This window comes from Lipophrys pholis, assembly GCF_963383615.2.
Source record: "Lipophrys pholis genome assembly, chromosome: 9".
NCBI classification, from domain to species: Eukaryota; Metazoa; Chordata; class Actinopteri; order Blenniiformes; family Blenniidae; genus Lipophrys; species Lipophrys pholis.
This window is the reverse complement of record NC_137639.1, coordinates 3,758,580-3,781,382: the sequence shown is the minus strand read 5'-3', so window position 1 is coordinate 3,781,382 and position 22,803 is coordinate 3,758,580. Positions and strand designations below refer to the sequence as shown.

The window sequence follows — 22,803 nt, the reverse complement described above, 5'->3', positions numbered from 1 at the left end:
ATTTCGAGTCGGAGACCTCAGACAGTTCTTCATCGAAATACTGAAACATGAATCAGGATCTATCTCGGTTCATCTTTATGTATTTTATAACAGATTTCTCATTAGTTTACATCTATAGAGCATTTTTAAAAAATCAGTTCATATTTTCATAATCTTTTCGTGACATTTTAGGAAGTTAACTCATTTATTGGTGATGGTCTTCAGTGTTTCTAGAGTATTCTCTGTGATATACTTCTATGTTCCCCGCGGACTATTACTACGACAACAAAGACATTTAAATTTACTTCAAAGTACTGCAAAAAAAACAACCTGCATAGAAAAGTATTTTTTCCATTCAAAATGACTGCATAGATTTTTTTTAGTCAGGAAATTGTTTGTGCCTCTAATTAACACTGCTTACATTTTATCGAAAGACGTACAGAGTGTATACACACACACACACACACACACACAGACACACACACACACACACACACACACACACACACACACACACACACACACACACACACACACACACACACACACACACACACAAAGTGTAAATCAGGTGTGTCAGGTGTGCGGCCCACCAGAGGATTAACCACGCAGACCTGCTGTTCCTAACATGTTCACTGGGGGCGCTCTATTTCAGTATGAGTCCAGACATCAGGTATGCATCAGCTCGCCTCTTGTGAACAGAGGTGGAAAGAGTACTAAAACATTCTACTCAATAAAAAGTACAATTATGTGGATGAGCTTAACTATTGGATTTGACTGTTTGGTTCCTGTCTGTTAAAATCACCTAGAAATGACTGTTGTATTTGGTGCTTTATAAATAAAGTTGAATTGAATTACTTTGATAAAAACTTTACTCAAGTAAAAGTAAAAAGTCACTCATATAAAATGTACTCGGAGTAAAGGTTACTCCGTTACTTGTTTGACAGCGGGAGAATGGTCTCCCCCGAGGAGTGCACGAAAGACAATGGGGCCTTAATCTCAAAGGAACAGCTTTACAAATTAAATTGCAATGGCAGTGAAACTAGAAATCTTTAACTTAAAATGGTCGACGGTCACAAGCGCCGAGTTTCCCTGAACGACCCAAAGACCCTCTAGTGTCGGGCCCCATCGGTGTTTTTAAGACAAAACTGTGACACTCTTTGATATGAAACGGTGCTCTACCTGCTCTACCTGCTCCACCTGCTCTACCTGCTCTACCTGTCTAATAATAGTGTAGTGATCACCGATCCAATCGCTAGGACTGATCTGCTGTGCTGCAATGCACCATGGGAGCACTAAATAAGAGTCTACTTCAGGGGCCGCGTACAGTCCAGTTTCATCTTGTGCCATAATAAGAGTCAATTTAAAATAACCTGAAAATTTACACTTCAACGTTTATCTTTGTTGTGGCGCACAGTGTACGTGGGGACATTTTTGCAGGATCAAACAATTAGACTTTATGTTGAGATTGTAGTAATTTTCAGCACTATTTTAACGAAACACTCTGGTGCAAAGTATAGTGAAATGTCAGAAAAAGAAACGACTATAAATCCTATATAACCACCTTGCCTGCTGGTTCGTGGGCCAGATTGGAGCCTTTTGTGGGCTGGTTTTGGCCCACGGGCCTTATGTTTGACACCCTGGTGTATTAAAGTGAAAGTGGAAGTTAAGCGGAGAGGAGTCACTGCGCGTCACCAGCAGCAGGAGGAGGTGATGAATCACATCTCAAAATTAAAATAACACCACAACCACTGAATGTTCGGATAATCTGGTCCCGCCTGAGTATTTTGGCCGTTTTCGTGTCGCTCAGCTTCAAAGTTGCCAGGAAAAGCTGCCCGTTGTCCACGTTTGACAGGTCGTCCGCTCATTCAGGTGTGTTGAACAGTTAAATACGTGTCTGTGCGAATACTTTGTCCCCAAATAGTTGCAGCTTTGTGCATGACCAGAACATCTGAGAATGATCGGCATTAATGATTCCACATTGTCTCCGACGCTGCTGATTGTTTGTTCTTTATGTGAGGTGTGATTAAATATCTAATTAACTTCTTCCAGCCAAGTTCCCTCCATTTCTTTAGAGCAAGTGGAAGACTGTTGTGTTTTGCACATGGAATACCAATCACTCTCTGTCAACTGGATATTCAGCTCCTGCTCCTGTACTTTGATGGAACAAACAGTGTGGTTACTCCACTTTACTTCTGTTGGCTCTTATATCGTTTAGACGCAGTTTTTCTAGGAGTACGTTTATATGCTGCAGTCGACACCTCCAGTAACTCATTACCTTCTGTTGAAAGTCCCTTTTTAATTTCTATATCATAAAAATGTCTTAATATTTGATAACAGAATACGTAGGTCCCAATCCTCCAGATTAAATTGTCTCTTAAACTGGTCAAATGTTTTGTAGAATAGTATTCGGATTTACGATCCCCAAGGACCCCTAGATCGTGCTTCTGGGCTTGATACCTGGTAACAGTATTCAAATAAAAGTCATTTATCGCTTCAAAATGATGACACTTGCCTGCTAAAAGGCAAATACCAGGAACGGGTTGAAAAGTGCTCCCCCGAATCCAGATCAATGGCAGGCTGCTGGACAAGAGGTCCAGTCCATGGAAACACCGAGTCATTCTCTCAGGGATCCATAAAAAACTCTGGTCTAAATGGGCGACACACATTTCAGAGGATGGACTGAATTCATCAGAGAAGGGATCAGACCAAAAAGACTGAGAGATTATTATTTATCCCGCTTTTCTTTGTTTGGAGTGCTTCCTGTTGTTGTTTGTTTGTTTGGCTTATTTTTATTTTTTTTGCTGTGGTGTTGTTTGATCTGATTTCTATGTTCTTTTAACACTTCAGCAAAAAGAATAAATAAAGAGTATAAAATAATAATAATAATAGTAATATGTGTCCGTGCACGGTGAGTGGTCCGCTCTTACCGGGTCGCTCATCAGAGGTTCGACTGTCTCATGTCGCAACTGTGAGTGAAAAGTGTTTAATCTCCTCCTGCCATGGTGTTCCTGTTTTGATATGTCAAAATAAAAGCCTCTGTTAACAGTCGGCATAAACGGCAGTGCTTGTTTTCAGGTGAAGGTCTTCCATGTTGCTTGACACATACTGTAAGTATAGCCGGAGAGCAGTTCTCTTAATGCATAAATATATTGATTAGGTTTTTACTCGCCAATGGACACCATTGAAGTTGTAGCGCAGTACACTACTTTTATAAAAACATACTCGGGTGTCAAGTACTGAGTTTCAAAACAACTTAAAAAGAAAAGTACAAGTATAAAAAGACTTTGATCAAAAAAAGTATAGGTTCACAAAAGAAAGTACTCGGTTCCAGTGACGTGAGTGAATGTAATAGATTACTTTCCATCTCTGCCTGTGAAACAGCTTAAAGCCTCAAGCAGAGGTTGTGGAGAAGAGACGGGAGTAAATGAACTTGTGTGAGTAGATCCAGAACGTGGGCTGTGTTGACCTTTGACCCCTGCCGTCGGTATGGATAGGAGGTGTTCAGTGCACAACTTTCCATGAGTGTGTGTTTGGCTGGCAGCGGCTCTTGATTCTCCCTCATCATGGAAATTCAGATATTGACGTGCAGCAGGCAGGCAGGCTGATATTGACTCTGTCATGTTCCACTGGTCTCCAGTCAGCCGGGGTCAGCGTGGACCAACCCCCAACCCCCAACCCCCAACCCCCCCCGGCCACTCACCACTTATCACTGACACGTCAGAGATCACAGAGCGGTCAGACCGCTGTACAAACACAAACACGTGTTTCTCCTTCATGTTACACACTCTTATTTCTAGAACTTTGCATTTATTGGAAGATCACACACACACACACACACACACACACACACACACACACACACACACACACACACACACACACACACACACACACACACACACACACACACACACACACACACACACACACACACACACACACACACACACACACACAGAGGAAAATCCAGCGTTATGTCTGCTGGATCTTCGGTTGATGATAAGAAGTGAGGACTTCCCTTCCTCACAGAGCGGCAGACACTTCAGGTCGTTGAGGGACGTTTGTTTGTGTAATTCTCCTGCACATTTGAACAGACTAAGGAAAAAGTGAGGACGGATCCTATAAAACAGCAGAACAGTCTCTTAGAACTCTGAACAGTATTAACGATTTCTTCAACCCTGTTCTAAGACATGGTGTTAAAAGGAGAGTTTATTGTCGGTGGTGATGTGGAGTTATTTATAATCCCGGGTTAACGCTGCAGTCTGATTGTTTCTGGAGCAGGAGGGGAGTTAGAAACTTCCTCAGCTCCACTACAAAGCTGTGATCCACATCTTTGTTTAGACCAGGGGTCACCAACCTTTCTCAAACTGACAACTACTTCATAGGTACCGAGTTAAACGAAGGGCTACCAGTTTGACACTCCTGAAATAACAAATTGCTCAGTTTGGCTTCATTTATATGTTATTATTATTATTATTATTATTATTAGTGATGCTCATCTATGTGAAAACACTGATCACATTAATGATTTCTCACAATAATGATCAACAATGACTTAATGAGATGAGAAATCTATAATATCAATTTTCTAATTTTATTTCTATTAATCTCAGCAAAAACAAAACAAGTCAAACAACATTTCAAAGTAAAATGTTGTCCCATTTCCACTGTCCAGGGGTCGTGACCTTCAACACTCAGAGCCATTTGGACCCGTTTCCCACTGATCAGAAACTCTGGAGCCACAAAAAAACATAAAAGTGAAGAACCACTGCGGAAATCGATGTTAACCTCAACGCTACGTAGAAATACTGCAGAATGGCAGATTAAAAGTATAAAGGAATAGGCAAGGAAGGGCGAATATATTCATAGAGCACCGTTCAAACATTCACAGTGCTTTACAAAGAAATAAAAAATAAATAAATACATTAAAGCTTTCAAAGAAATTAAATAAAACACATTTAACAAGTAATGAAGAATCTTAATCTCCAGATCTTTAAGTATTTTAGTGAGTCTTTCCCACAACCACTGACCAAACGGTCCAACAGAACAAAAAACGCATTTTTAAAATGAACTAAACATGTATAGATAAGTTACTATGGCGATGAGAACTGGAACCTTCGTCTCGCCGAGGTACAAGTCTGAACCACTGGACTACAGTGGCCGCACAAGTAATGCAAAAAACACGACATAAGTGAGGCGGGGGAGAGAGGAGGTGGTGGAGGTGGTCGTGGTGGTGGAGGTGGCGGCTCCTTTCCGACCCAGAATCTTCTGACCACCCGGAGTAGAGCGGCAGCCTCCCCGTGTTAAGATAGTCATATTTCAATCTGTATAAATGAAAGTGTGATATTTGTGTGAAAGTGGCTGTTGTCGTGTCGTGTCAGGTGTTTCCTAAGAAGCTGGTGTCTTTCTCCACCTGGATCGACCACACGCGCTGGGCTCGAAACTCATGGGCGATGGCGGCCATCTTCATTCTCACCACCGCGGACATCGTGGACATGGTGCGTTCTTCTTCACTGCTTTGTGAAACACAGTTCAAATCCATCATGTGCTGTTCAACAAGCAGCAGGAAACCACACCGGCAGCGTTACAGAGTCGGCTTTCAAAGGTCGAATCAAAGGAATTCAGAAACATTTCTAATTTTAAAGTGGTTTTTTTTTGTTTTTTTTTTAACGTTTTTGGTATTTCGCCCCTTTTAACTGCAACTGAACACTTTTCTTTGGAGCGCCTCCAGATTTCCTCTCAAGCCGCTCTCTGGAGCACAGGGAAGCCAAATTCAGGTGTAGCAACTCTGGCACTGACAGACAACAGAATGAACGTCCACGCTGCCTTGCCCGTATGAGGGTCAAAGGTCATGTCTGTGAATCACAGGACGACACAGTGACAGGCAGTCACAATACACCTTCGAAAAGTCATCAGTTAACTCCAGGGAAGTCAACTACATCCTTCACTGTGAGCAGAAAGAGAACAGCCTGAGGCGGAGGACTCGGAGGAACGTCTCCTCAGCAGCAGAGGCGACCCTTGCTCTTTCTTTCCTGGGTTAGGGTTAGTTATATGAGCCAGTTACTTCGTAGTACTTCATGGTTTCCTTCAAGTAATGATGTCATTCTGCTTTACTGAGCTGACTCGTTGTCACCATATGATTTCTAGCAGTTATCAAACTGTCAGCGGTGTACCAACCGGACCTCTGCACAACACTACCGACGGTCCCAACTCCATTAAGAAGGCAAGAAATTCCACTCAGGCCTCGTTCACACGGCAGGGAAACGCAAAACAATTCACATTTTGTTTGCTCACAGTGACTCACATCCGACTTGCTTTGTAGCTGCGTTAAAGCTCCAATTACGATTTTTTTTCCCCACCAGTCCCAGTCCTCGTTCTACGGAAGAGTTTTAGGGCCACTGAAGAAGAAAAAAAATCTGGAGGCTTAAAAAAAAACAACCTTCGTGGCCTCAGAAAAAGTCGAAAATCAAAGTCGAGATTTATTTTTTTTCAGGGAGAGACCGTCTGTCCATCCCTCAGCCCGTAGATGTGAATTCACATTAAATCACTTAATTCTGACTATATCGGGTTGCTTACTGCTTATGGACGTGTGATTTTCTTGATTAATAAGAACATTGAAATAAGCAGCCCGGGATCCGTGTCTTTGTCCTTCGTACTCGACGTACTTCCTCTACAGAACCAGGCAGCAGGCTGCTCTGTCTCTTCTGGTCCTGGTACTGATGATAACTGCACCGTGTTTATGAGCGAGATTCTGTCCTGAAGCATCTTTTCATCACGTCATTAAACCGCCTGATGCATCAGGAGGAAGCAGTCACAGCGCTGGCATGTAGATGGATGGACTTTTTGTTCCACTGTGAAAAAAAAAAAAATCTCGACTTTGATTTTTGACTTTTTCTGAAGCGCATGAAGGTTTTTTTTTTTGTTTTTTTAGCCTCCGAAGTAATTTTTTCTTCTTCAGTGGCCCTAGAACTCTTCCGAATTGTTCCTATGTGGGACCAATTCAGATCTTTTTCTACAAGCGACTGCTCCGTCATGGAGAAGCGCCGTAGCAAGCGGCTCCGCCAAAACATTAAAAGCTGTGCTTTCTTTTTTCCTCAATCTCCTTTTCCCCGTCATGATGTCTAGATTTTGTCGGCCCGTATTTAACAACCACTTGAAAATGAATCTTCATGCACTGACCAGCGTTGCCAGGTATGACGCGTATCCCCCCATTATGGAAGCAGAATTCTCTTACCTTTTAACTTTGTTTATTTTTGGTATATTTGTGTGTTTATGGCGTGTTCATTATTACACATAGAATAGTTTTATGGTTTTAACACGATTCCTACACAAGCCTAGATTTGGGCTTGAGGTGTCTGGGTTTTACGTCGTTTGGGCTGGAAACAGTGAGTCACATCTGGCAACCCTGGTGCTGACCGGCGTGTCATCCATTTTTAACGCCTGTCAACGGCGTGTTCTGCGCTCCGGCCTGTCGGGTCTGATCACGGTCAGACAAGCTGTCTGATGGAGGTCGCCTTTAAAATGTAATGTGACTGAGTACACACAAAATAAACAGGAACTGAGCATCAAGACCTGCCGTGTGACCGGAGCCCTGACGAGGCTCGGCTGTGAAGTAAAAACTAATTCAGGTGACAACCTCATGAAGGTCATTGAGAGAAGGCCAAAGTTTTTCAACGCTGTCAATAGAACAAAGTGTTTTCAGTTCAGTTCTTTCTTTTTTTTTTTTTTTACTGCATAATTCCATATTGGTTCATTCATAGTTGTAACTGAGAATCTACAATGTACCTAGTCAAGAAAATAAAAAACTTAATGAGAAGGTGTGTCCATACTGTATAGTCATACAGACTGTAAAAGTCAGAAAATAAAGTTTGACATATGACGAGTTGAAAATCATGCTGGTTCTGACAGAAAGCTGTTTGTAGGAGAACGAGGCTGGACCGGAACAGGAACCTACAAACCGCTGGAGAGAGTTCTTCAGACTAACCTGATGCTTTGTCTTCTGTCCAGCTGAGCTGTCTCCCTCGGGTCCCGGCTGATGGCAGTGCCACAGTGGCTCCCTCCTCTTCCTCCTCCTCCTCCTCCTCCTCCTGGTCCAGCTTGGAAGGATGCTGGAACAACCCCAAGTATTACAGCTACGTCGCCGTGCTGGCGCTCATGGCGACCACTATGCTGGTTCAGGTCAGCCACATGGTCAAGCTCACGCTCATGTTGCTCATCACCGTGGCAACCGGCATCGTCAACATCTACAGCTGGAATCACATCTTTGACCGCTACGACCTGGCCCGCTTCCAAGACTACAGGTGAGTTGCCTTCAAGTAATGTAGAGGAACGTGAACGCTCCCGTCATGTGTGACTGCTGATGTGTCTCCGTTTGGTTCGTAGGCCTTTCCTGGTTCCCTCCAAGTTCACCATGACCATCATGATCGTCATTATGATGCTCAGCTTCTACTATTTCTCCAGACATGTAAGTCCTCTTCATGTCTGCTTGGCTGGTTTCTGGAGACGGTTGGATTGGTTCTCTGAAAAGAAAACACAGAACAAATGTTATCCCAACTCAGAGGGGCTGTAATCTGCAGCTCTATGACCCCTCTGTTATCACTCTACAGCCCCTCTGTTGTCACTCTGCAGCCCCTCTGATGTTACTCTACAGCCCTTCTGTTGTCACTCTACGGTCCCTCTGTTGTCTCTCTGTTGTCACTCTGCAACCCCTCTGTTGTCACTCTACGGTCCCTCTGTTGTCACTCTACAGCCCCTCTGTTGTCACTCTACAGCCTCTCTGTTGTCACTCTGCAACCCCTCTGTTGTCACTCTACAGCCTCTCTGTTGTCACTCTGCAACCCCTCTGTTGTCACTCTACAGCCCCTCTGTTGTCACTCTACAGCCCCTCTGTTGTCACAATGCAACCCCTCTGTTGTCACTCTGCGGCCCCTCTGTTGTCACTCTGCGGCCCCTCTGTTGTCACTCTACAGCCCCTCTGTAGTCACTCTACGGCCCCTCTGTTGTCACTCTGTTGTCCCTCTATAGTCCCTCTGTTGTCACTCTGCAACCCCTCTGTTGTCACTCTACGGTCCCTCTGTTGTCACTCTACAGCCCCTCTGTTGTCACTCTACAGCCTCTCTGTTGTCACTCTGCAACCCCTCTGTTGTCACTCTACAGCCTCTCTGTTGTCACTCTGCAACCCCTCTGTTGTCACTCTACAGCCCCTCTGTTGTCACTCTACAGTCCCTCTGTTGTCACAATGCAACCCCTCTGTTGTCACTCTGCGGCCCCTCTGTTGTCACTCTACAGCCCCTCTGTTGTTACTCTACGGCCCCTCTGTTGTCACTCTACAGCCCCTCTGTTGTCACTCTATGGCCCCTCTGTTGTCACTCTGTTGTCCCTCTATAGTCCCTCTGTTGTCACTCTGCAACCCCTCTGTTGTCACTCTACGGTCCCTCTGTTGTCACTCTACAGCCCCTCTGTTGTCACTCTACAGCCTCTCTGTTGTCACTCTGCAACCCCTCTGTTGTCACTCTACAGCCTCTCTGTTGTCACTCTGCAACCCCTCTGTTGTCACTCTACAGCCCCTCTGTTGTCACTCTACAGCCCCTCTGTTGTCACAATGCAACCCCTCTGTTGTCACTCTGCGGCCCCTCTGTTGTCACTCTGCGGCCCCTCTGTTGTCACTCTACAGCCCCTCTGTTGTCACTCTACGGCCCCTCTGTTGTCACTCTACAGCCCCTCTGTTGTCACTCTACGGCCCCTCTGTTGTCATTCTACAGCCCCTCTGTTGGCTTTAAATTTAAAGGGAAATATCCAGTAGAATCTGTGTCTCCTCCCACTATGTCACATTTTCACTGCAGCAGAGACTTTCAGAGTTTCTGCTCTAGAAGAACCAGGATTGTCTGAGGAAAACAGAGTTTGGCTCAGTTGCTCTGAATAATAACTACGACTTCACAGAACAAAGACGTTGGCGTCAATGATAATTAAGGAGTTGGTACAACGTCATATCATTATATATTTTCAGCTGATATCGTGCAGCTGCACTCCTTTGCCAATCCCGTCTTTTCCGTAGACACTGATCCTATGATTAATCCCACATCTGTATTCATTGTGAGATTAGAACCTCAGAGCTTTTCTTCATCAGACCTCATTTGGAGTCTCGTTATGAGTGAATGTGTGTGTGTGTGCCCCCCCCCCCCGTGATATGTTTGAATTTCTGCTGTCAATCCACCGTCCTGTTGTCGTCACGTGAAGGTGGAGAAGCTTGCCCGCACGCTTTTCCTTTGGAAGATCGAGGTCCACGAGCAGAAGGAGAAAGTGTACGAGATGAGGCGCTGGAACGAAGCGCTGGTCACCAACATGCTGCCGGAACACGTGGCCCGACACTTCTTGGGCTCCAAGAAGAGAGACGAGGTTAGAAGGTCCAGAACCAGACTCCATCCCGACCCGTTTCTCGGTGTGCTTGTGAATAACCTCACACTCCATGTCGCACCAGGAGCTGTACAGCCAGTCCTACGACGAGATCGGGGTCATGTTCGCTTCAATCCCCAACTTCTCTGACTTTTACACCGAGGAGAGCATCAACAACGGAGGCATCGAATGTTTACGCTTCCTCAACGAAATCATCTCAGACTTCGACAGCGTAAGCAGCTAAATCCATTCCCACACAGGGACGGCAGGTTCCCTCCGATCGGCGTGTTTCTGACGATTTAAAATTTAAAATTGGTGATTTATATGAAAAGTCTAAATCCATAAAAAAGAAATTAGATGGGCAGCTAATTTTAATTTCTATCATCAAGGATTAGGGTAGATTATGGTCTCTCTCTACAAACAGGAAATGAATCATGTCTCATACAAACAATTAGTGAATGGATCAATGAATGGCTGAGAATGAACAATTCGACCAATGAGAATGGCCGTTTCATTTCCTCTTAGTCAGACTTGTAAGATTCCAGATTGTTAGCAATATGAAGATTTTAAAACAAAACGAAGGACTATTGACAAAGTCACAGTAAGGGTTAAATGTTAAGGATCGTAGAGGTCAGCGGGACACTTGGACAGACGTGGCTTCATAATGTGACCGGTCAGCAGATATCAGAAAGACTTGAGTTGATTTACATTAAACCTGTAAGATTTAATGCAGGTCTTTTTGTTAAGATGTTGTTAAGCTAAAATGGCTTTCAAATGGATCGAAAGAGACCTTCAGCCTCTGGGGGGCCTCAGGGGGGCCTGTGGGGGGCCTCAGGGGGGCCTGTGGGGGGCCTCAGGGGGGCCTGTGGCCTCCAAGACCCTCAGAACTTTCAGCTGAAATTTCAATTTATTTATTTATCAGGGACGGTCCAATATACATAGAACAAATCGGATGTGTTGCACATTGAGTATTTAACTCGACACTAATTTGCAACTCTGGTCCCTGGAAGAGCTTTTCAGAGGGTAAAGGAGGAAACAACAGTACACACAACACCAAGATACATCAGACAAGAAGAAATACACGGAATACACAGAGTAAATATCTGATTCACAATTACATGTTATCATAAAACACATTCCCTCCCTCCCTCCCTCCCTCCCTCCCTCCCTCCCTCCCTCCCTCCCTCCCTCCTTCACTGGGTTAGGACACATTCTCTCCCTCCCTCCCTCCCTCCCTCCCTCCCTCCTTCACTGGGTTAGGACACATTCTCTCCCTCCCTCCCTCCCTCCCTCCTTCACTGGGTTAGGACACATTCCCTCCCTCTCTCCTTCCTTCCTTCCCTCATTCACCACAATAAAACACAACTTGTTCCTGTTGCAATCCCTGCCATTACACATTACACCGGCAGATTATCTTCATCCAACTTGACATCTTCTGTAAATAATTCCAATGTGCACAATAACTGCAGTCAGTATGAGAAAGAAGTTCAACATGTCGATTTTAGGTCGTTTTCATCATCGTTTTTAATCTAACGTTGAAGTGAAATACATGGAAAAACATAAAAATATAAATAATGGAGAAAGTTCTGGAAGGAAAGAAGTCCTGAAGTCCTTCTGGTTGTTGTTGATAAGTAGAAACACGAGGACCAGATAGAACAGAGACCAACTCAACAAAGTGACCGGCTCAGGAGCGTCTTTAAGCCTTTACGATCACTGTCATGGGATCTCTTCTGCTCTGACTTCTTAAAGGAGTTTGAGACCTAGGGTTTCTCCTGTGACTGTTCTGTCCCTGTGTCTGTGGCAGCTGCTGGATGAGCCGCATTTCAGGTGCATCACCAAGATCAAGACCATCGGCAGCACCTACATGGCCGCCTCGGGCGTCACCCCGGACGTCAGCAATGGCTACAGCTACATGAAGGTCAGCGTGCTCACGGGACGGCACTCCAGTGTGTCACCCTGCTCACTCCTGGGGGACAAACGCTGAGGGGACAATGTCATTTCAGCCACACTCTTTCTCATAACATAAAATATGTCACATTCTGGGTAGCATTAGCATTAGCATTAGCGTGTCTCGATAGCAGTCAGCTTCTCTTCCCCAGAGCTCTCTGCTTATTATAGAGCATCTTCCTCACACTAACGGATATTTAACTATAGCTTTATTAACATAGGACACACTGAGGTAGTATTTGTAGTAACTGTGAAAGTATTTTAGTGATTGTAATCCAAGCTTATTTGTGTGTGTGTGTAACAGAAGGAGGAGCAGTCTGACAGGGAGCGTTGGCAGCACCTCGCTGACCTGGCAGATTTTGCTCTGGCCATGAAGGTCACGCTCATGAACATCAACTACCAGTCCTTCAATAACTTCATGCTGCGTATTGGTAAGAAGCTCAACAACCGGCTCAAACTCCTTCACCACCTTCATTTGTTTTTGTCTCAATTCATTTTTATAGACATGGGAGTACCTTACCAAGACTCATCTACAACCACAGATACATTACTTTGAACCAGGACTAACCTGAACCAGTACTAACCTGAACCAGTACTAACCTGAACCAGCACTAACTTGAACCAGTACTAACCTGAACCAGTACTAACCTGAACCAGTACTAACTTGAACCAGTACTAACTTGAACCAGTACTAACCTGAACCAGTACTAACCTGAACCAGTACTAACTTGAACCAGTACTAACTTGAACCAGTACTAACCTGCCCTGAAAGAAGTCATGTGCAAGTAATTCACAAATGATGTATAAATGTGAAAAGCACAAACATAAAACAAGTCTGTCACATCAATCACCTGCTGAAGCAGCTCCCCCCCCCCCCCCCCAAACACGAAACAACCTGGAACATCCATCCATCCATCCATCCATCCATCCATCCATCCATCCATCTATCCATCCATCCATCCATCCATCTTCCTTCTTTTCCTCTTATCTGTTTCCGGATGGCGGGGGTGACAGTCTGAGCTCCGTCACCCAGATCACCCATTAAGAACCTTCCTGCGGGTGGTGAGCCCACGGGAAGGTGGGGCCCGGCGTGGGACATGAACCCTCTACCTTGAGACTGAGAGTCTCATGCTCTACCTACTGAGCTCTCCGGGGGCTGTAACCTGGAACATATGACACATTTTCTTATAAATGTAGAATTTACTTGAAAATTGGTGCAAATTTGAAGGGTCCTGATAATCATTAATCAGGTTTCCCACATAGTTGTTTTGTTTTTGTTTAGTTTTTTTGCGACCACAGAGCTGCAGCCACAACTTCCGCATCGGAGCTCCCGTGCACCGGCGCTGCGGCGCACCGTGCGCAGACACGGTCGCATCACATCATGTTGCGTCTCCAGCTGCTGGCGGGTTCCCTGATGCCGGAGCTCTGGAGCAGGCCAATGTCCAGACACCGAGCACCGGCCAGCGGCTCAAGATGCAATGCAACGTGATGCTGCTCTGAGCCCCAAGCCCCGGTGTCCCCGACGCCTCACATCGGAGCCGATGTGTGCGGACACGGTGTGCCGGCCCACGCGCCGAGGCTCCGGCGGTCCCGCTCGTTGCATCTCGGTTTGCGGGGCCGGGGCTGGCTCAAAGGTCCGGTTCTGGTTTGGTTACAGCCGTGTGTGTGCGCGGTCGGTTTGAGATGGGTGTAATGACCCTGAGCATCCACCAGAGTGCGGAGGGTCAATGCAGTACCACGGACGACCACTAGAGGGAGGACTCAAAGTCTCAGGGTACGTCCAAAAAGTCCCTCCTATCTCCTTAACTATCGACTTTACCTTAACCCCTGGATGACGTGACGGGGTTAGTGAAAGGTGTTAGGAGGCTTCCTAAAGGAGTTAGTGAAAGGAGTTAGGAGGCTTCCTAAAGGAGATAGTAAAGGTGTTAGGAGGCTTCCTAAAGGAGTTAGTGAAAGGAGTTAGGAGGCTTCCTAAAGGAGATAGTAAAGGTGTTAGGAGACTTCCTAAAGGAGTTAGTGAAAGGAGTTAGGAGGCTTCCTAAAGGAGCTAGTGAAAGGTGTTAGGAGGCTTCCTAAAGGAGTTAGTAAAGGTGTTAGGAGGCTTCCTAAAGGAGTTAGTGAAAGGAGTTGGAGGCTTCCTAAAGGAGATAGTAAAGGTGTTAGGAGGCTTCCTAAAGGAGTTAGTGAAAGGAGTTAGGAGGCTTCCTAAAGGAGATAGTAAAGGTGTTAGGAGGCTTCCTAAAGGAGTTAGTGAAAGGAGTTAGGAGGCTTCCTAAAGGAGATAGTAAAGGTGTTAGGAGGCTTCCTAAAGGAGTTAGTGAAAGGAGTTAGGAGGCTTCCTAAAGGAGCTAGTGAAAGGTGTTAGGAGGCTTCCTAAAGGAGTTAGTAAAGGTGTTAGGAGGCTTCCTAAAGGAGTTAGTGAAAGGAGTTAGGAGGCTTCCTAAAGGAGATAGTAAAGGTGTTAGGAGACTTCCTAAAGGAGTTAGTGAAAGGTGTTAGGAGGCTTCCTAAAGGAGTTAGTGAAGGTGTTAGGAGGCTTCCTAAAGGAGTTAGTGAAAGGAGTTAGGAGGCTTCCTAAAGGAGTTAGTGAAAGGAGTTAGGAGGCTTCCTAAAGGAGATAGTAAAGGTGTTAGGAGGCTTCCTAAAGGAGTTAGTAAAGGTGTTAGGAGGCTTCCTAAAGGAGTTAGTGAAAGGTGTTAGGAGGCTTCCTAAAGGAGTTAGTGAAAGGTGATCACGGTGGTGTCACTGGTCTCCTTTGATAAAGGAAGCATCAGTGGTTCCTAAGCTAAAGGAGGCTCTAAAGGAAACAACGAGCCTCCTTTCCTTTGCTCATTGAGGATTCAGACAGTCCTTATCATGGCCGCCACACAAAACACTTCCGCGGTGAAGGAGAAGTCGATAGATCAGGAGACCGGAGGGACTTTTCGGATTTACCTTCAATCCGGGGGCGACAGAGTGCAAATGATGATACGACGACACCGGCGATCGCCAGGTGGCGGCTGTTACTTAGCAACCAGATAAACAAGACGACAGATGTTCGTGCATGTGCAAGGATGTCTTGCAGAGCCAAAATGGTGACCGCAGGCGCAGTTTCAGAGCAGAGCTGCCTCTTTTTGCAGCGTGTATCTGTTTGGTGCGACGGCCCTGTAATACCAGGTGGCTGTAGCTGCTCCGTAGTGAAACGCACAGTTTAGGAGCAGAATCCGACTCCAGGTCCGTTTTGACCCGTGAGTGGGGTTTCCTCCTGTGTTTTCATTGGTTCCAAACATGAGGGGCCCTACGCCTTCCAGGTCCCGCCAAGACTGGGACCTGGTTGTTGTTTGGGGTATCATGATCTGTTTCGCCCCTCTGACGAGGTGCGCCCCCCCCCCCCCCCACCAACCACCACCACCACCACCACCACCATCTGTTGAAATGAGGTGGCAGGTCCCAACAGTATTAATGATAATATTAGTATTTCTAACATCAGGTTATTTAAATGGATGAATAATGTAAATTACAATCCAGTCATTAATCCCACTTTCAATGTGATGCATGTAAGAAGGAGCTGCGTCGCACTTCATCGCTCTATTAGCGTAACATGGATGTTCTGTGCATGAAGGAGTCTGCTGGATGAAAAGTGATGAGGGATTAGCATGCAGTGTGAATAGTGGTTATAATCTGTGCAAACGAAGCTGCCTGTTTCCCTCCGGTGGTTGTTCAACTCCTCAGCCTTGAAACGCTGCTCTGAAGAAACCCGGAATATCTTTCCTCCAAGCATAACGCTGCAAAGGAGGAAAGCTGTGGTCAACCAGGACAACATTTCATCTCCATTTGGATTTTATTTTTTTTATTAAAAGCTACAGGGTGTTTTGGTTTTGTGTCCCAACTGTCCTGTAACTGGGGTTTAAGTTGGCGCTTGTTCATTGGACGCTCAGGACACGTTCACATCTTCAGCTGTCTTCCCGCTCGTCTTCAGGTCTCAATAAAGGCGGCGTGTTAGCAGGAGTGATCGGAGCCCGAAAGCCTCACTACGACATCTGGGGCAACACTGTGAACGTGGCCAGTCGCATGGAGTCCACTGGGGTGATGGGCAACATCCAGGTACACACACACACACACACACACACACACACACACACACACACACACACACACACACACACACACACACACACACACACACACACACACACTTTGGTAATCACTGGTATAAACTGGTATGATCCGTGTGTGTGTGTGTCAGGTGGTGGAGGACTGCTACAACATCCTGAAGGAGTACGGTTTCCGCTTCGTGAGGAGGGGTCCCATCTTTGTGAAGGGCAAAGGGGAGCTGCTCACTTACTTCCTGAAGGGGAGAGACAAGCAGGGCTCCTTCATCAACGGCTCCTCCGTCACTCTGCCCCACCAGGTGGTGGATAGCTAAGGACTGCACGCACACACACACGCACGCACGCACGCACACACACACACACACACACACACACACACACACACACACACACACTTCAGAGAGCAGAGAGGCTGTTCACTCGACTGTGTAGGAAGTTTCCATGATCTAAAAATCTCGGCTGATTTCCAGTTTGATCTGGAGACTCGGGGAGTTTCATGAACGTGAAACAGTGAAAAGGTGAAGTCCACTTCAGTCCCCTCCAGAGCTGTACGATGACCATCACACATAGAGTATGCTGTTGAGCATTCCGATTGCAATAACATTTGTGATAAATAACACGTACGCATGTGATGTAAAGTTTTTTTTTTTCTTTGGTAATTTTCCTTCTTGAACACAATTTTAACTTCACGCTGCTACTACTACACGTATATTGTACATGTGCAGTTCCAACCAGCAGTCTGATGGTTGTTTTTTTTTTGTCCTTTTTCTTTAATTTCTGTCTTGTTGTCTCCAGGTTTGATGTCAAGTTGAACTAATGAAGTGAAATATGATCTTATGATCCAGTGCTGAGTCCCAACTTGGAGAGCCGACCCCCATGGGGGCACGCCAAAGAGTCATGTGGGGTCGCAAGGCCCTCTTGAAGGGGTATAACATTTATTTTTGTTTGGGGAAATAGATGAGTCTGAATTTTATTTATTTATTTCGAAAAAGTTTAAGAGTTTACATTAAAAGTGTATCATTCATGCGAAAATATATATATTTCTAAACTATTTAAAAGTATTCAGAATTTACGGAAATGTTAGTTTGCAGAGTAAGCAGCCGGAGAAAGACAAACGGCAGCGTTCCCCTGCTAAAGAGACAAGTCAATCCATCAAAAAGGAAAAAAAGAGTGTATTTAAGAGAGTAACAGAATTTTATTGAAGCAAAGGACGGAATTAGAGCGGAGTTTTAACTGAAGAATGAAAGTGTGAAACTTGAAGCTGAAGCCAGGCCAGCAAACACCCCGAGACGGTGTGCAAACCCAGAGTTTATCCTCAGAGAAACGGAGGAGAAGTGAAGAAAGTAAGTAAGTAACGTGTGTTTATATCAGCAGTTTATTTATATAAGCACGTATAAGCAGAAAAGATCAAAAACAGAAGAAACACTAGAAGGTCACTCGGTGGAGCGCAGACCTTCGCCAACGCCACATTTGTTTGCTGAACCAAGTTAGCATCGCTAGCATGATAGCCATTAGCTCATATCGACGCTAGCTAGTTGGACCAGGACGCGACTTCACTGTGTGAAACGCGGCTTGTCGCTATGGGAACGGATCAGCGACCAGGCTTCGGGGAGGCGGCAGGGCTTTCTGGGAGATGTATTAGTGCTTTTATTGCGAGAACGTTTCAAAGCAGATTCAGTGTGATGACATGGCGATATGAGGCGACGGTTAGCCCTTAGCGACAAATCGTCCCTGAAGATTTCCTGCATATTGGGTGAGTTGTTTTTGCGAAACGTTGGTAAAATACTTATAAACTAATAGACGAGCGCGTCACCTTCTCGGCCAAGTTAGTTGGTCACCCAACATTTGTTGGCGAAGCTAATCAGTAAGACGATAAGTATATCAGTAGTAATACGGGGGTAGCGGCTGAGATACGTAGCGATGAAAACGTACATGAACAAGACAATAAATTGAATAAAATCAAGCAGCTACAGGTGAACCAAATCAAAACTTTTCCACTGCCTCTTAAAAGTATCAGAGGACTCAACCGACCCGCCTCGGCCGTAGAGGAGGGGATTCCACAGCTGTGGTGCCAGAGCCAGAGTCACCACAGGGTTTGTACTCCGTTTGTGAGACCGCCAGGAGTTTTTGATGTTCCAGATCGGAGAGCTCTGTTTGGGGGCGTAACGGTGAAGGAGGTCAGCAATGGACCGGGGAGTTTGACCATGAAAACCCTTCAACGTTATCACAAGTATAAAAGGAACTCTATCGTCACAGTACACAATACAGTGTATTTCACATGTAGTGTTAAGAGGTTCCTTCAACCTTTGTTTTGCCATTGTACAGGTACACTGTCGTGGTGAATTAGGAGAAATGGCAGGAATCGTGTTTATTTACAAGTTTCAGACTTTTACCAACATTAACCTTAAGAGAAATACGGAATAAATATTGAACAACGTTTTTGCATATTTGGAGAGTTTAAAAAAAAACGAAGACAAAACCGAGTCATTTGTTGCATTTTTATTTGCAGCAAATTTTGTATAAACATATACAACACATGATTTTAATACTTTTCACTGTAGTGTACAAGGAGACCATGTTAAAGTGGCCTTAATGTCATTTTTAAAAATCGTAGAACTTTTTAAAAAGATGCAGAACTTGATATTTACTTGGTAGTATTTCTTTGCACTGAACAAAAGGAAAACATTTGAATTTGTGTGTTATTTATTCTCATTTCACCGCTCCAGATCAAGCTGGGCTAACTTATTTATTTCATGAATGCGACATAAACTGCAGCTTTGATAAATACAGCAAAGCTGCCATTTATAAGTTAATGTGCTGTGTGGATTTTATTTTGAAAGTTAAAAATAATTTGCAGCTGCAGACAAATTGTATTTGGGGGACAATTTACACAACCATACTTCATTACACTGAGTGAGGATCTACTGAGGGTAGCAGGAGAGCTGTTTTACACACACACACACACACACACACACACACACACACACACACACACACACACACACACACACACACACGGTCACAAAACTGCCAACTGGGTAATTTTCAAGCTTTGTTTTTGGATAAAAATCTCCTCAGTCAAAAGAGTAGTGGCCTCTCTCTCTCTCTCTCTCTCTCTCTCTCTCTCTCTCTCTCTCATCTCACACACACACACACACACACAGACACACACACACACACACAAGCCTTTGCCATACACTGGGGCTGGGATGCCATCTCCTCAGCTCGTGACTGCTGAGTGTGTTTTGGACTGCAGGCCTGGTTTCTTTTTGTTGGCTCTCCCATTTATGAAACACGTTTGAAAAACAAGTTTGGAAGATCTGACAGACTGATGCCAGCTCACATTCTGCCTGTGATGAAGAGGAGGAGGAGGAGGAGGAGGAGGAGGATCTGCCACCTGCTGCCTCTCCGGCCGGACTGTGGTAGTACAGAATAGTGTGTGTGTGTGTGTGTGTGTGTGTGTGTGTAAAGTGTGTTTTCTCCAGCTGAGAGTTGCTTCTGGGCGGTCCTGATGTGTGTGCAGGCTGCTCTGGCCCCACGCTGTGATTCATGGGAACTGTAACACGAGTGTGTGGTTCAGAAGAGGAGGAAATGTTCTGACGGATCGATGCAAAGTGCCTCTCACAGCTGTGATCACCACATTTCACCCAAGATCCCAAATACTGCTCATGTTTCACACCACACATTGAGTCAGTCCAGTTTAATACACGTTGGGTTTTATTTGTGCTGCCTGTGCTGGTGGAATTGGACCATTGAAAGCTGAGATCAGGGAAAACATGGCGGCATGAAACGGATCAGAGAGGTTGGAAACAAGCCAGAACAAACAGAACAGAGACGTGATGAGAAGCTGATGGAAGGTTACTGAGGCACTAAACCAGGTTATTAAACTCTAGAGAAGCTCTGCTCATCAAAGGTTTTACCACAACTGTTTACAAATAAAGAGCTTGATCTACCAAAGGTTTGCAAGGAGGAAGACTTTATATTACACACACACACACACACACACACACACACACACACACACACACACACACACACACACACACACACACACACACACACACACACACACACACACACACACACACACACACACACACACACACACACACACACACAAGGATTATTGAAAGAACACAGACTATTGATTTAGCTTCTTTGCCTTGGTGAATGTAGTTCACACCACTCCATTACTGGGGGGGGGGGGGGGCGGGGGGGTTATGACCATGGATTAATTTACAATCTGAGATTAAGACGCTTTCAGGAATCAGAAGGTTGGATCTGGAAACAAAAGCAGAAAACTGCACATTGCTTTAATTTTGTTCCTGCATGTGGATGACTTCACGCCTCTGAGTCTTGACTCTCATCTAAAGTACGATATGAGCTGCAGGATTCTTTCCAACCTCTCCAGATGTTTGCACCAGGTGATCTCAGCTTTTCACGAACACGTTTTGACAAATCAGAGAAAGATTTGCAAGATAATTACAGTTAAAGTCGGTGACCATCGTCAGCTGCTTTTTAATAATAATAGCTTCTTTGAAAGGTCGTCCGTCCTCCCTTTGTCTCGTTGAGGCTTTAAAAATGCTCCCATGTGTACAAATCAACGCAGAAGAATCAGTCTGCTCATGTTTGGGGAAGCTGAGGTTTTGGGTGAGTCACGGAGAAAGTTTAGTAAGACGAGAAAATCAAAGTAATCTTTAAAAAAAAAAAAGTGCCATAAAATCAATAATTCTATTTATTCATGCAGTTTAAAATAACATTGATTCATTTATTTTGCCAAAAAGAGACTGAATGTACCTGAAAATGTCACATTGTGTATCCAGCATGGAAACGTTCTACTGTAGATATGTTTAAGAATCTGAACACACACACACACACACACACACACACACACACACACACACACACACACACTCTTTGACTTTGGATCGGAAGTTCACAGGTTCGATTCCCACTGTGGTTCCTTGAGCCAAACCCTTGACCCCCACCAGCACCCTGGAGCGCGGTGATGTGGCCGCACCTCCGCGCCCTAGAAATAGCTTCGGCAACGCGGGAAAGGAATTTCCCCGAGGGGATTAATAAAGTACGACTAGTTATTAGATTAGTTAACTCTGCACGTCTATGTGGAGGAGAAGAAAACCTACCAGCACAGGAAGAACATGCAAACCTCCCTTATGTTTTTCTGTTCCAGAAGTTACACTGCTTCTCAGTTTCGGGCGCATTCAGTCTTGCTTTACCGATGAAATACTCAAGTTTCATTTCCAGCTCCGTGAGCACGAGGTTTCTGTAAGATGTATCCTGGATGAATCTGCTGAACTTTGTGATTGTTCTCCGCCCTGTGGTGGATGTGCACCAGTTGCTCTGTCTCGGCAGGTCTCCATCGCTCCCCCACCAATTCATATTTTTCTAAGGCGACGATCCTCTCCATCTGAAGAAGGGAAGAGGACTGAGCTCCTCCTCATTGTACATAGACTATGTTCATCTAATTATTGGAAACCACAGGGACCTTGTTTTTGTGTTTTTTCTTACACTCATGTGAAAGTGCCAACGATGGAGAGGCTTCGGCTGGAGAAGCCTTCACTGGATTGTAAGACTCTCAGAAGGAGGAACCTCGCTGCACTTGAGTCCTTTGTCGGCTCGTGGGACTCCAGGCTTTTTGGAGCAGAGGAACGGTGGGAGTCCCTCTGGTGGTCCCCCTGGAGGTCTCTCCAGAGTCCCAGCAGAGGAACGGTGGCAGTGCCTCTGCTGGTCCTTCTGCAGGGCCCTCTGGTGGCTCCCCTGGGGATCCCTCCGGCGGTCCCTCAGGTCAGCCGAGGGCTCCATGCATGCTCGTCGTCGTCTTTGCTGTTCAGATGAACTGAATCTGTCCTGAATTAGACGTCCTTGAGATCTACGTAGCCCGTTCTGAGGAGTTGATCCGAGTCCTGCTTTTTCAGTTCCTCACTCAATGTACCTTCTTTCTATACAGATGTTTGTTATCTTACAGTGAATTGATTAATAAAAACGTCCTGAAGACGGCCGTGGTGTGCTGACTGTTACTCTCATAAACTCACAGCACTCTGGTCAGGAGCTGTTCCAGAGGCGTTGATCGACATAAAACTCCACTGGGACACAGGAGCTCAACATACCGGCCCACTATTATAACTCCTGGTGGTCTTGATGGCCAGCCCGCCGCTGACACTGGGGCTCAGCTCGTCTCTACTGGGGGCACGTTCCCCCAATATAAAGGCTCCAGCGATGCCCCTGAGCTGCTCATCAGAGCTCAGATCTCTGCAGGTCAGTTTGAAGAACGTGGCTGTCAGGAGCAGCTGGTGGTTTACTAAACACTCCAGCAGAAACAAAGACGAAGCCTTTTGGATCACGGCTCGCAGACCCGTCCTCAAACCTGCAC

General features: G+C 45.4%; 1 protein-coding gene across 1 annotated transcript in view; it reads left to right on the top strand.

Moving 5' to 3' along the window:
* adcy3a (adenylate cyclase 3a) overlaps positions 1 to 17,811 on the top strand; it is a 42,877-nt gene extending 25,066 nt beyond the window's left edge. Inside the window, exons 12-20 of the mRNA XM_080471005.1 lie at positions 5,364 to 5,480; positions 7,990 to 8,282; positions 8,365 to 8,446; positions 10,219 to 10,377; positions 10,460 to 10,606; positions 12,179 to 12,292; positions 12,626 to 12,752; positions 16,280 to 16,404; positions 16,547 to 17,811. Coding sequence (XP_080327131.1) covers positions 5,364 to 5,480; positions 7,990 to 8,282; positions 8,365 to 8,446; positions 10,219 to 10,377; positions 10,460 to 10,606; positions 12,179 to 12,292; positions 12,626 to 12,752; positions 16,280 to 16,404; positions 16,547 to 16,726 — 1,344 coding nt within the window. The 3' untranslated portion in view covers positions 16,727 to 17,811. The remainder of the gene's footprint in view (positions 1 to 5,363; positions 5,481 to 7,989; positions 8,283 to 8,364; positions 8,447 to 10,218; positions 10,378 to 10,459; positions 10,607 to 12,178; positions 12,293 to 12,625; positions 12,753 to 16,279; positions 16,405 to 16,546) is intronic.
* The last annotated feature ends 4,992 nt before the right edge of the window (positions 17,812 to 22,803 follow it).